At 38.6% G+C, this 14262-nt stretch overlaps 1 protein-coding gene across 1 annotated transcript in view; it reads right to left on the bottom strand.

Annotated features, from left to right (window-relative positions):
* Positions 1–3645: 3645 nt before the first annotated feature.
* LOC136863778 (tRNA endonuclease ANKZF1) overlaps positions 3646–14262 on the bottom strand; it is a 170270-nt gene continuing 159653 nt past the window's right edge. Inside the window, exon 12 of the mRNA XM_067140130.2 lies at positions 3646–3861. Within this exon, the coding sequence (XP_066996231.2) occupies positions 3646–3861 (216 nt within the window). The remainder of the gene's footprint in view (positions 3862–14262) is intronic.

Genomic DNA, 14262 nt, shown 5'->3' on the forward strand with positions numbered 1-14262 from the left:
GTGGCGACCCTGTCGCCAAGTGGGCAACCACTGCAATCAGTCTCCCGAGTATTGGCAGGTAAACCATAGACTTAACTGACATGAGGAAATACATGTCAGGCACCGACCATCTAGTGCATAACGAAGTATCGATGCGAAGATCTATAGTAGCAATAATAATAATAATAATAATAATAATAATAATAATAATATTATTTGATTTACGTCCCACTAACTACTTTTTACGGTTTTCGGAGACGCCGAGGTGCCGGAATTTAGTCCCGCAGGAGTTCTTTTACATGCCAGTAAATCTACAGACACGAGGCTGATGTATTTGAGCACCTTCAAATACCACCGGACTGAGTCAGGATCGAACCTGCCAAGTTGGGGTCAGAAGGCCAGCGCCTCAACCGTCTGAGCCATTAAGCCCCGCATCCATGGTAGCTTAGCAAACCAATGGTAGTCTTCAAATTGCTTTCAACAATCAAATGAGCTTGCAATAGCATCATCTCAAAACTCGAGGACCCACATTAGGGTCTTTCTTCTGGATCAGAACTATGTCATGATTTCTTCAGGACTCTCTGGGGATTGAAAGGAGTCAGTTCCATGCTTCAGAAACCACTTCTTATATTTGTTTACTTTTCGTACTTCTATCTTCTCCAGTGGTCCCTTTCAGAAGTGAGGAAAAATCATCTCTAGATACAGGGCCACATGTTCATATTTTCCAGTCCATTAACACACCATTCCACATTTTTTAAAAGGGCCTAACGATGATATATCTAATAGCTGTAGAATATGCATGCTGTTTGGTGGATAAAGAATGAATGAAATGCTTTTCTCACATTCATGAATATTACTGATAATGAGACATGGCTAGATAAACTGTCCCCAATCATCGGATTTCTTCCATTCAATTGTTTCAAGTGCAGAAGTGCCATCATTATGAGCCAATCTTCAAAGATAGGCAGATCAAACCAAATATGTTTGCTTCTGTACCTGGTACCTTCTTGCCAAGTGTCCTGCAAATGCTCCACCTTCTACAGTTTGTGTGGAGGAAGAAGATTCCCATACCTGCTTTCCATTACGTGACCGTCCCGTGCTGCCACACCAACATATTCTCTGGCATGCTTCCTACTGCCACACTGTAGCTCATGATGCATAAACTTCTTAGTTCTAGCTTGGAGCTCATCTTGGAGGTATCAATTATTCTCTTAGCATGCTTGATACCCCTCTTGACAATGATGTTTTCAGGTGAGACCATGACTAATGGTGGCTGCAAATTCTCAAAAAATTCTCTTACAGATTTAAGGCTGACTTCTGCAAGAGTTCTTTTTATATTTTCAGACAGGTGAACAAAAAGAATGTACACATATTTCTTCAAGAATGATCTTGTCCATTCACAACCAGGAAGATTCTATGAACTTAAATCGTTTCTTCTTTCTTCCTTTTACGATGTATTGAAAATAAGTGGGAGGATATCTAAGCCTATGATGCACTAGCATTTACTGTTCTTCATTATCCAAGACAGATGGTGCTCCAACTGCTTTAGGATTATATGGTTTACTTTATTCTGAAGATTCGACTACAGTACCTGAAAAACCACCACAACTTTCTCAGAAGATATTTTTACCAGCTTTAATGGATTTACTGCCTTATCCATGTTTTTTTCTTCATAGTTACAGTATATTTGGCTGCCTAGTTTTCTTCTGTACATACGTGCATTGTCCAAAATTATGTTAGACATGCATAAATTTATCAAGAAACTAGGCACAAAAAGAATGCAATTTGTCAAAGTTGTCAAACAGTGTTACTTACTTTCACAAACAACATGAGAATTGGCAGCTGGTAATTACCATTAGCCAGATCCTCTCAGTAGCTGAGAACAATAAAAAGTTACAGCAGCAGTTGCAAAGGCTATCACCTATGAAAGTGAAATCTTGCATGCAATTTTCTTCAATAATACAAGGTTAGCACATGGAACTAGGTGCAGGAATAATATATGAACAAACACAAAATCTGTTACTACCCTAAGAACATTAAAAAAAAAAAAAAAGGGACAAGTTTGGTGGTAGTGGAGTACTGCTTTGATCTAACACCATATTCAGTAGTTATATATCTTCACTGGAAATACCGTTTATGCTCAGAGGTACAAAGGCAAAGTACTACCTCAAGGGAAGTATTTCATAGGTATCAGCAGTAGCAGCAGCAGCAACAGCAGCAGTTGTGTTTATTTTACATCGCACTAACTTTTTACATCAGGGCTGCTCAGGTGCCAAGGATATTTTTCCAGCATAAGTTCTTTAAGGTACTGGTAAATCTACCAACACAAGGCTGGCATATTTCAGCACTTTTGAATAGCATCAGACAGAGTTGGTATTGAACTACCATCTTGGACTCAGAAAGTCAGCACTCTACCATTTGAGCAACTCAGCTCGGCATTTCTCAGGGACAGTGCATTCAGAGTTATTATTAGCAAACAATAATGTACACCCTTACAGAAGACAAGAAGTGGATGAATTTCTTTACGGGGAAGGTACAATATCTCCATACTGTCCTTTTTTCAGGAATGCAAGAATTTGTATCTTGTATCCTCGCTCAATTCAATGACTGTGTTCCATAGGAACTGAAGGTCTTCTAAATTGTCAGCTAGTTTCATGGTGTTATCTGCATAGAAGATGGTGTTTATTTACTTTCTGTTGATCTTGATTCCTGTAACAACTTCATCATGGGTGATTTGCAAAATAGCTTCAGAGGATAATCTACAAAGGATTGGAGAAAGGATACATCATTGCTTTACTTATATTTGTTTCTTAATCGCTTCAGTAATGCGGTCTCCAATTTTGATGTGAACTGTCCAATTCCAGTACAGCTTCTTGATGATAACATCCTTACCGTCAAGCCAAATATGTTTCAGCTGATGTATAATGGTATCACGATATCAAAAGCAAGAAATACGAAAGTTACTATAATAATGACTAAGAAAGTAAGGCAATGCGTTCACTGCCATGACGAGCACAGTAAACTGACTGTTGTCATCAAAATGAACATGAAGCCTATAACCACCAAAATTGTAAAGGTTTACATGACTATCAGATGCTGCCTAGCTGAGGTGATAAAGACATGCTTAATTCAAATGGAAGGGTTTGATTCCCCATTAGGCCGCTACCTTCCAAGTCTTTGACCGACCACGCTTATTCCAGTCTTACTGCAAACCTGTAGGTGTTCGTGTAACATTTAACTTCTGTAAAAAAGAAAGTGAAACAAGGACAAATACTTGTGTAGAAAGAAGGAAACAGAAGAATTTGAATTGTGGCATTACAGAAGAATGCAGAAGATGAATTGAGTCCCTTGGGTCACAAGTGACAAGGTACAAAATCAAATTGGTGACAGAAGGATTTGGTGAATTTTGACCAGAACAAACTGACTGATTAAACTCATTTGAGACATTCAGGACTAATTCACACAGTTTTAATGGGAAGTGTGGTGGTTCAGAACAGATGAGAGAAACCAAGAATGGAATATGATGAACAGATTAGAGTAAATAAGAGTCTGCTATAGTGAAAAGGTTAGGATATTAGCATGGGTAATTTTTGTCATACTTGTTACTAAACCAAAACATCATGAATGATAATTATGCTTAACTTTGTCATACCAATTCTTTCAATATTACTTATTTGCCTTTTCATTTATTCTATGCAGTTTTAGACATTTTATGGTACAGAATTTGTAGTTACTATACTCGAATGGTATTTTCCCTGAAAGGTTTTCTGAACATTGGCAGCACGACGGATATGAAGTTGACTGACGGACAGTATGCTCAGCCTGCTCTGCTTCTTCATGGTCTTCATGGTGTACCACCTCCTGTTCAGGAGCTTGACAATTCTGAAATAAGTGAGGAAAATAAACTAACAGATTTGTGAGAAAATGGCTCATATATTAGAAATGGTGAAACTTACAGTACATCATATACATTCTTTTCTTAATCAATATAACCTTAATGATATCATGAGTGTCAACAAGAACACGTACGTAATTAACCTGTTATATGCCAAGTGTGCATTAATGTGAACTTGCAGTGATCAGCCTACCACACTCAGTTTGTATACATGTGACTGTCAATTGGTTTCATATAACTGTACCTGTGGTGCTTTCTTTCAAAAGTAAAGAATTAAGACATCAGGATTTTCCAGCATTTTCGGCAATTCATGTTTATTCTGAAAGCACTGTGGTGTAGGAATAGCATGTCCACCTCTTACAAGTTCCTTTACATCACTCTAACACAGAGAAGTCTTATGGCGACGATGGGACAGGAAAGGACTAGGAGTGGAAAGGAAGCAGCCGTGGCCTTAATTAAGGTACAGCCTGGTGTAAAAATGGGAAACCACGGAAAACCATCTTAAGGGTTGCTGACAGTGGGGTTTGAATCCACTATCTCCCGAATACTGAATACCTCTACTCCAAAGGCCCAGGGTTTGATTTCCAGCTCGATATACCGGATCGAGGCCTGGGACAGGGTTCACTCAGCCTCATGAGACCAACTGAGGAGTTACCTGATATGACTGGGAGCAGACTTTGTCATGTAAACCTGGGCAGCAGTAGCCCTCGAAGTCCAAGCTCCTAAGAAGTATGAGCCGCAGGATTGTTTATATTTTGTCTGTGTTTATATTCAGGACTGAATTCTCGTGGTTGTATGTTCCATTTTTAAAATCTCCATTACTTGCATAGGTACAGTACATAAAGTTGGATATTTTTTCACAAAAATTCATAGGATAATATATGCAAACCGATTACTGTAAACCATTATAAGTAACAAGGCAATACTTGGTAATGTCAGTTCTTAGTTTTTATTCTGTCTGTTAGTATTACCATTGTTCAATAATCACTTACCTTCCAATCTAATAATATACAGGCTTTCTACATTTTTTCCTCCATCATATTATCTGCCTCAAAATTCAGAAATATTATTATTATTATACTATCTTCGATGTTCAGTAGACTTCTAACTGGCATAGAAATGTGGCAACCCTATTGCCCAGTGGGTAACCATCGCAATCATCTAACCAAGTATTAGTGGGAAACCATAACTGTTAAGTTGGGAGGAAATGCCTAAACTCTGCCTCAAGAACCGAGAACTGTAGATATGGATGCTTGAATGACAGGCCCATCACCAGAACTGGAAGCTGTGGCCCATGACTCACTCTTTGTAAATTCTCCTTTCAAAGAAACCAAGATGAAAACTAGCCAGAATGAAGTAAAGCTGATGACTCTTGGCACGACATATTGTACACCAACTGGAAGCTGGAATGTTTAACCAATATGGGAAGTACGTAAATTAGCTCAAGAAGAAGCAGATACAAACGGCACTAGGAAAGTTTTTCAATGTGAGTGAACGCTTTAGTCTTTTTCAAAATAATTTCCACCACACTCAATACACTTCTCCATACGTCGAAACCAGTCACTGAACCAACTCTGCCACTTTTCTTCGGTTACATTTTCACACTCTTGATCCCATGCTGCCAGAAGCTCCTCGTCGGATGCAAATGCCGCCTTTTCAGCTTCAACTTCACTTCTGGAACGACTGCGAAGTCACATGGGGTAAGATCAGGACTGTATGGAGGGTGATCAAGCACAGTCAACCCTGATCTGGCAAGAAAATCCATTGTTACATTTGCACGATGTGCTGGAGCATTGTTGTGATGCAAGAGCCAAGTGTTGAGCCGTGACATTGGACAGAGCTGCTTGAGAGCCTGGATGACCTGAGACAGACAAGTCTCACTGTACCACTTCGCAGTAACTGTCCTTTGTGTTTCTAGCACAACCCGAGTCAGGATGCCCCGTTTAGTGAAGAATACTGCAATCATGCGTTTCTCCACTGACCTTGACTTTCGCACAGTCACAGGAGAACCCGCATCTTCAAACAGCCACACCTTGTTCTAGAATTTTTTTGGGGCATCATAATAATAAAGCCAAGTTTCGTCACCTGTAACAATGCTATTGAGGTTATGCGAAGTCCCATTTTCAAACTGTTTTAGCATTTTTCAACACCATTTCACTCAATGTTCCCTTTGTTCCTCTGAAAGTGAATGGGGCACCCAAAGGGAACAAAGCTTTCTAACATGGAGATGGTGATGTAGAATTGAATGAATAGCTGGTGCAGGGATGTGGAGGGTCTCTTCTACCTGCCGATATGTCAACCGCCTCTCTTGCTGCAACATCTTCCTCACAGCTTCAATGTTTTCCTTAGTCACTGATTCAGAAGGTCGCCCAGAACGAGGATCGTCTTCAACCCCAAAATTTCCCCTCTGGAACTCTTTGTACCAGCGGAAAATTGTTGTCCGATGTGGACAGTCTTTCCCCAGCACAGGAGTCATTTCCTCCAGGCACTGGTCAACAGTTAATCCACGAGCAAATTTGTAGCGGATAATTGCACGATATTCACCTTTAGACTACACTTCTTGGTAACAACTGGTGTGAAGGTTGTGCCTTGCTGTCTTCTAGACCAGTTTTCACCCCTCTTTTCATCCCTCACCATAACAGGGGTGTCCAGCCAACCATTTTTGCGTATTGCAAAACTTTCCTAGTGCCCTTTGTATGATATACAGAGTCTCTATCTTAGGGATCAGCAAAGCAGGATGGAACTCTTTACGGAACTTAACATTTCTAATCAGGGTTGCCAGATACGTGACATTAAAATACAGGACAGATGTGCAGTCAAGAATATTAACATTTAGGCCTATATAATTTATTTCATTATTCATATCAGCTCATACAATTTTAATAAATTCTTCATTCCTCTCAACAGATGTTAATAATTTTTCCTTTTCTCATTCTCAGCAATTTCATAAAAATCTTTGCATACCGATTTGTTTAGTTACTGACCGTATTTGCTCAGTCAAGTCTGTCAGATGAAGCGGCTCTTCTATTCCTTTCCCGCCCTTCTTCTGCATTCCACTAGTATATTAGCTGTCCATCAACATGCAATGGATCCGCCAACAGGCTTTGCCTTATATTTCAAGTGCAAAATTGAATTGAGGCAACTCTAAAATGTGTACCGCAGCAATGACCGATAACCGTCACGAACAATGAAACTGACGCATCTCACATTCCCTGCAGAATTAATTCTTGTTACTTACGATAATCTGTACGCAAATTACAAGATTCTAACTCAGGCTCTTAAGATGTAATGACTGGTGCTTACGATAACCTGGTGTTTTTACGTAGCTTTTACCCTCTACATTCATTTGGTGCTTACAATACTTTGCCAGCATGTGCGGTGGAGTCTGACTGACGTACAAACATTGTAATGACAATTTTGTCAAAAATGTCACTTACGATACTATGCCTTTACAGGGACGATATTATCATGGATGTGTTACATAAATTCGATATAACAGATAAAATAGTCGCTTTCTCTGGGGACAACTGCAACAGTAACTCACAGAGTCTCACTGTAACACATACTGTACTGTATATAATGGAGTATAAGACTAGTGCTCACATTCTATCTATAGACACTGAAATTGTTGAAAACAAAATTTTCCAATATTTCCATATTTACACAACTAGAGTTGAAGGGTTGAAGGAGTTTTGTCAGTTCGCAGAAGTGATGTTTGTTGTTTAAAGTCGCCTAACATCTAGGTCATCGGCCCAGTTCATAGAAGTAAAATACAAATAGTTACTAGGTGACTTTCCTTGAACCATCTGCGAATAGAATCATAGATATTTATCAGCCAAATGCTCAACAATCTTGAAAACATTCTTAAAGGACCCACAGTCACTATTTTGGCTCTATTTTGTCTACAGTTTCCTGAAAATATTTTTGTCAACCATAAAAAGGACCATGGCTACAGATATGTCTGCAAATCAAGTTGCAGATGAATAAGAAATTTTAGTTACAAAAATGAAACTAAGGAAAGAGAAGCACTTTCGAACCAAAAAATGAAATATTTGATAAGCGAGTTATGAGAAGGCAGTTCATTAAAATCCACTGATGTTTTGTAAATTTGTACATTATTTTATGATTGAATATTGAAAAATACAAGCGCTAAAACCATTTAACAGGGTTCAGCTTAACATAACTTTACTTTTTTTCTTTTTGGTGGTGGGTTAATGTCACACTAACCCACCAAAGATTTTCACTGACATAAGGACGGAAAAGGGCTAGGTTTGGGAAGTTGAGCTCGCATTCAGGAGATAGTGGGTTCCAATCCTACCGTTGGCAGCCATGAAGATGGTTTTCTGTGATATAAGATTTTCACTCTCAAACTTAATTAAGGCCATGGCCACTACCTTCCCATTCCTTGTGCAGCCGAAAAATATTTGATGTGTTAGTGTGACATTAAACCAATAATAATAATAATAATAATAATAATAATAATAATAATAATAATAATAATAATAATAATAATAATAATAATAATAATAACAACAACAACAACAAAAACAACAACTAGCTGAAACCCATCAAGACATAACGGTCAATGGGGTAAATATTTATTGAATGATTTCCTCATATACGACATTCCTTGTATTTTTTTTTTTTACTATTTTCTTTGCGTCGCACCGACATAGATACAGTAGGTCTTACGGCGACAATGGGATATGAAATGGCTAGAAGTGGGAAGGAAGCGACCATGGTCTTAATAAAGCTACAGCCCCAGCATTTGCCTGGTGTGAAAATGGGAAACCACGGAAAACCATCTTCAGAGCTGCCGACAGTGGGGTTCAAACTCACTAACTCCCGAATGCAAGCTGATAGCTACGCGACCCATACCAAGCAGCAACTTGCTCGGTGCATTCCTTGCACAATTACCTTTTGGCACTCTCTTGACATTACATTTAACTGGCCATGGTTGAAAACTGACTGAGGTAAATAGAGACTTTTACGTCCCTTGAGTTTTATGTCAAGCGAATTGGAAATTGATGCCTCTTGAAAGAAAATTAAAGTGTTTTATTGGAGTCGTTAAGTCAATTCAAGGGATTAGAACTCTCTATCCATCTTTATCTCCACTTATTATTTCCAAATCTAAAAAAATTTTCATACATACTTCTTAGAATTAGGCCTAATCTAGTTTCATTTTGGAGCCGTTGGGAAACGTTCTAATTTCTAAGGAGCATAACTGTGGCTCCAATTTTTAGAATAAGAATATGTGGAGGCAAACAATTAATTTGCAGGAATTCAAGAATTATGCAGGAAAATGAAGTAGTTAGCTTTCATCTTCAGTATTAATCTGTTGACGCTAGTATATGGTTTTGAACTACCGGGTATAAGCCCAATGAATTTAAAATTAATTAAGAACTGCAACCTTTGAGGAAATGATGTCATCTCTCCCAGAAGTGAATTTTTTGCTATAAAGTTCAATCACAATATTATCATGTACTAAAATTCTGGCTTGTAGTTCAATAACATTTGATCCATCACCATCTAAAGAGGGGTATTCGCCCTTACCAATTTCGGGCAAAAAAAAAAAAAAAAAACACAACAAATTTATTTTTATGAGGTTTTGAATGCATATTTTTATGTAAGTGGCATGTTTTGAAGAAGGGTTAAGAGAAGACTATTTCATACAATTACAACTAAATAATTGTTTGGCGATATGCATGTGGCAAAACAGGCATAAACCTTTATGAAATCTCCCCCCAAGAACAATCATTTTTGCACCAGAAGGAATGTAGTTACCTATGATATATTTTAGATGATGATTCACACACATTAATGAATTACTATTTGCCATTGGGTCTTTATCCCATATTGAGCCATGCTTATCGAATATCGTCAGCTGCTTTGTAATTTAATTTTAATCCAGACACTGAATTCTCATTTAAATTTAGAGGAATATTGAATGTAATGTAATGGCTCTACTGGGGAGCAAAACAGCGACTTTTCCCATCCAGGAAGTACAGCTGACCAGTAAGGGTACGAACATGCGAGGTGAATTACTCTTCACTCAGCACTCATCACTCTTTTCTCTTCACACATGAAGCTGAGAGATGCTAAACAAACACATATATTTCAATTGTGGCTTTCATGCCGGCACCTCTTATCCCTCTTCACTCTGCTCCTCTCTTACCCACTCAACGTGGACTGCCGTACACTGCACCCATGCTCCCAAACGCTCTCTGTAGCGGAGTGACGTACATTGCACGCAAATAGCAGCTTCTGATTTGTGCTTCTATATTGAGCCGTATCCTGCCGGCACATAAGAGATACTCAGATCATTATTTGACATAATATATACATTGTATTGATACAAATTTTAGTCATATATGGTAAAGTAATGAATCGCAGGATAGCTGAGACCGGAAGTCTATGGAGACATCAAGTCGCTGGATATTGCCCAACACTTCCTCGGGACTGTGAGAAAGGCTTAGCATCACTAGGAGTTGGCACATCTTGGCACGTGTACAAGGTGTTGACCATGAGAAATATTCAGCCAATGAGAACGCGTGGATGTGGCAAATATGGAGTCTACATCGCGCAAAGTCATAATCCCCGGTTGACCAACATGGACAGTTGCTTGAAATCAATTCTGTTGTTTGACGGATTTCCACAGGTCTACAAGTGAAATATGATCAGGAGTACAATATAAAAATTATAGGAAGAGATTTGATATTATTTGAACTGTGTTTTATTGGTATGTTATAATTAATATTGTGTCATTATGAATGGCAAGCATTCTGATTGGTGGTTTGTCTAGACATGCGGGAATACCATAGTGAGAACGGCGTTAGCCACGCTTCCTAAGCACCTCAAGCTATGGAGAGTGTCACTTTGATCGTGGATACTGACGTGATGTGAACGTTGGTCGCTGTGCTCTGAGAAGAATTGTACGTGAAAGTTGCCACGTGAATATATCAGTAACAGTATATGGTTTTTAAGACCGCTAAACAGTGTTTCATAATACCAATATAAATGGTCCGTTATTGGACATTATAAATTTTCCAGCTAACTCATTCCTGGTTGCCAGCGTTTTGCCCTCGTGTGCTAGGCTGGGCTCATCAGTTGGTACCTAGCACACCTGCCAAGATGCATGGCTAGTGCATACCGTGGAGGCCACTGCGTAGGCCAATTGTAGCCACCAGCAGTGCCAATGCACTATGAGACACTCTGTCTCACTACTAAAAATTGATGCCTGCTTGGCCATCAGATAATACAGATGTTGATTCCCATAGGGAATCTGTAATATTTGTTCCGAATGAGTAAATTTATAACACCAATATAAATGGTCCGTTATTGGACATTATAAATTTTCCAGCTAACTCATTCCTGGTTGCCAGCATTTCGCCCTCGTGTGCTAGGCTGGGCTCATCAGTTGGTACCTAGCACACCTGCCAAGACGCATGGCTAGTGCATACCGTGGAGGCCACTGCGTGTGCTAGGTACCAACTGATGAGCCCAGCCTAGCACACGAGGGCGAAATGCTGGCAACCAGGAATGAGTTAGCTGGAAAATTTATAATGTCCAATAACGGACCATTTATATTGGTATTATAAATTTACTCATTCGGAACAAATATTACAGATTCCCTATGGGAATCAACATCTGTATTATCTGATGGCCAAGCAGGCATCAATTTTTAGTAGTGAGACAGAGTGTTTCATAGTGCATTGGCACTGCCGGTGGCTACAATTGGCCTACGCAGTGGCCTCCACGGTATGCACTAGCCATGCGTCTTGGTAGGTGTGCTAGGTACCAACTGATGAGCCCAGCCTAGCACACGAGGGCGATACGCTGGCAACCAGGAATGAGTTAGCTGGAAAATTTATAATGTCCAATAACGGACCATTTATATTGGTATTATAAATTTACTCATTCGGAACAAATATTACAAATTCCCTATGGGAATCAACATCTGTATTATTAAACAGTGTTTCAGTCGTGCAGTTGAATAAATTAACTGGTGCAGAGTTAATTGCAGATCATTTTATAGCATAAAGTTTACTACCAGTAAATAGACGGTGATAATTAGCCACCGTTTGGAAAGTGAAGGAGAGACGTTCCGCTGTCTCATATTTTCATGTTGGTCGCGTTTCACGAGGAACTCTCAATCCGTACCGCGAACCGCTCTCAATAACTGGGTATATATACCCTAATGTGTTAAATTTCAAGTATATTTGTGTGTCAGTGTATTCGCTGAGTTTATAGCCAAGAAAGGGTTGTTCGGCACGTGCAGAATTGAGCGGTGAAGAGATACTCATCCAAAGCCTTCTGTGTTGCAGTGTTCAATAACCTTCAGCAAGAAGATGGCATCGCCCATGGAAGAAGAAAGAGTATTTCTATGTGTTAAAGCAGTGATCAACATGGAGTAAACACCTAACGAAGCAGGGATGTGAGCCGCTGCCATGTGTCTGGAGAGTCGTCCAAGATAAGGCGCATGTTTTAATTATGGAATGTTATATGGGTTATGTTAAAATACTAGTGCAGTTTAGTGTAGGGATTTTCTTTAACGTAAAGTAAGCCTGACGGCATGTGTTTATTTCACCTTTATATTGTTGTATATACGGATAAGAGAGAAATGCATGTTCTCTATATTTTTATTTTTATTTATGAATAGTTAGATGGGATAATGAGGGAGTTGTTAGGATTATTTGTTGTTAATTTATGCATGCTAATTTAGCTTAGTATTATTCCGATTTTTCCGTGTATATTAGGGTTAGGAGGATTAGACTGACAAGTCCATCCAATTATCTAAGTTAAACACTTGCTACGTTGAGTGTAAATTCAATTAAATTTTGGTCATTTAGAGAGTTATTAACAGTTAAATTGCATGACGCATGGTATTTCAGGAGCTGAACAGTAAGGAGCTGCATAACGATGTTGAAAGAATAGGATCTTATGACTTAGGTTGGAAACTGTTTTGCCCAATGATTGGTACAGGAAACGAACCTGATCTCATAATGTAAAAGGCTGATGAGAATTGTAAGAGATATAAGAGGTTATAATGCATGCGGAGTTATAAAGTGATTATGCAGGCCGATTGAATGCCTGATAAGTGAAAGAATGATGTGCAGTGGATATGTACCTGCTATTGTCTTCTGAGAGAATATTAATTATCAGAATTGACGGGATTGATTCCAGACCAATGAGTCTGATGAGTGTTATAATTGTCGAAGCATGCTAGGAAAGAGTACGATTGTACGTGAGTTTCCGTATAGCTAAAGAAAGATAATATTGCCTCACAAGCTTATTTATTGGCCGTGTTTACTTAGACAGCATGAATGAGATGGTATTTCCATGATACAATCTTGGCGGAAAGAAACCAAGCCTTAGTACAGTGTTGAGTTCCAACATTTCCTTTCAGCTCACAGCATAGCAAGAAATACATGACGGATGATCGCGCTTTTGAGTGCGCAAATGCAGCAGAAGAAGGCAATGTTGCCCATTGCTTTCCACATGTTTTATGAAGATAATTATATGTTTTTCTCTTACAGGATGGTGTTTTGTGATGTTTCATGTTGTTCGATATGTTGTCTTGTTGTTTAATGGGGAACAGCCCAAGTGCTGAGTAATATTGATGGTCAATCTAGTTCTCACTAGATTCTTTTGGTGAACCGCGATTCACGTGTCGAATCAGTGTAGTATGTAAGATTTCCTTCTCTTTATCCGATGTAAATAGATGTGATACTTTGCTTATTTTTGTTTATTGTAAATATAGCGTAGGGAAATGCCACTAGTATTTTTCATAATTCATAACATGTTGCATTGCGTCTTAATTTTACTTTTATCTTAATTTTCCTTTCATCGTAATTTTCTTTTATTGTAATTTTCCTTTAACGTTTAATCTTGCAACGACTCAAATTAAATTACAAACCCGTATCAATGTGATAACTTATAGTGTGTTACTCCATCCGAAATAAATACGTATCAGTATATGCGTACGTATATTATTATGTGACATGAACAATGAATGGACTATCAGAAGAAGATTATTCCTAAAAGTTTTCAAGTATTCAATGTTGTGTTTGATACTTCATTTCACATTTAATTCTGATCAATTAACGTTTCTAATGTCCAGTTCTTTCTTTAATTTTGGGATTTTGTAATGTAATTTTTGTTCTTTGATTTACTTCATTTTTTTTATTAGCATGATTCGGGGATATTTGTGAATAAACTCATCCTAACCCATATTATCGTTTCTCATTCGAGTTATACCTCCATTTTCCTGTTATTTACTTATATTTAAGTGCGGAACTTCGACTTTTAGCCTGACCCATCGACGACCAACCCACTCTCTGCCCAACCCTGAGTTAGTCGGATGTTTATATAGGAATGGAGGCATCGTC

This window comes from Anabrus simplex, chromosome 2 (assembly GCF_040414725.1).
Source record: "Anabrus simplex isolate iqAnaSimp1 chromosome 2, ASM4041472v1, whole genome shotgun sequence".
Lineage (NCBI taxonomy): Eukaryota > Metazoa > Arthropoda > Insecta > Orthoptera > Tettigoniidae > Anabrus > Anabrus simplex.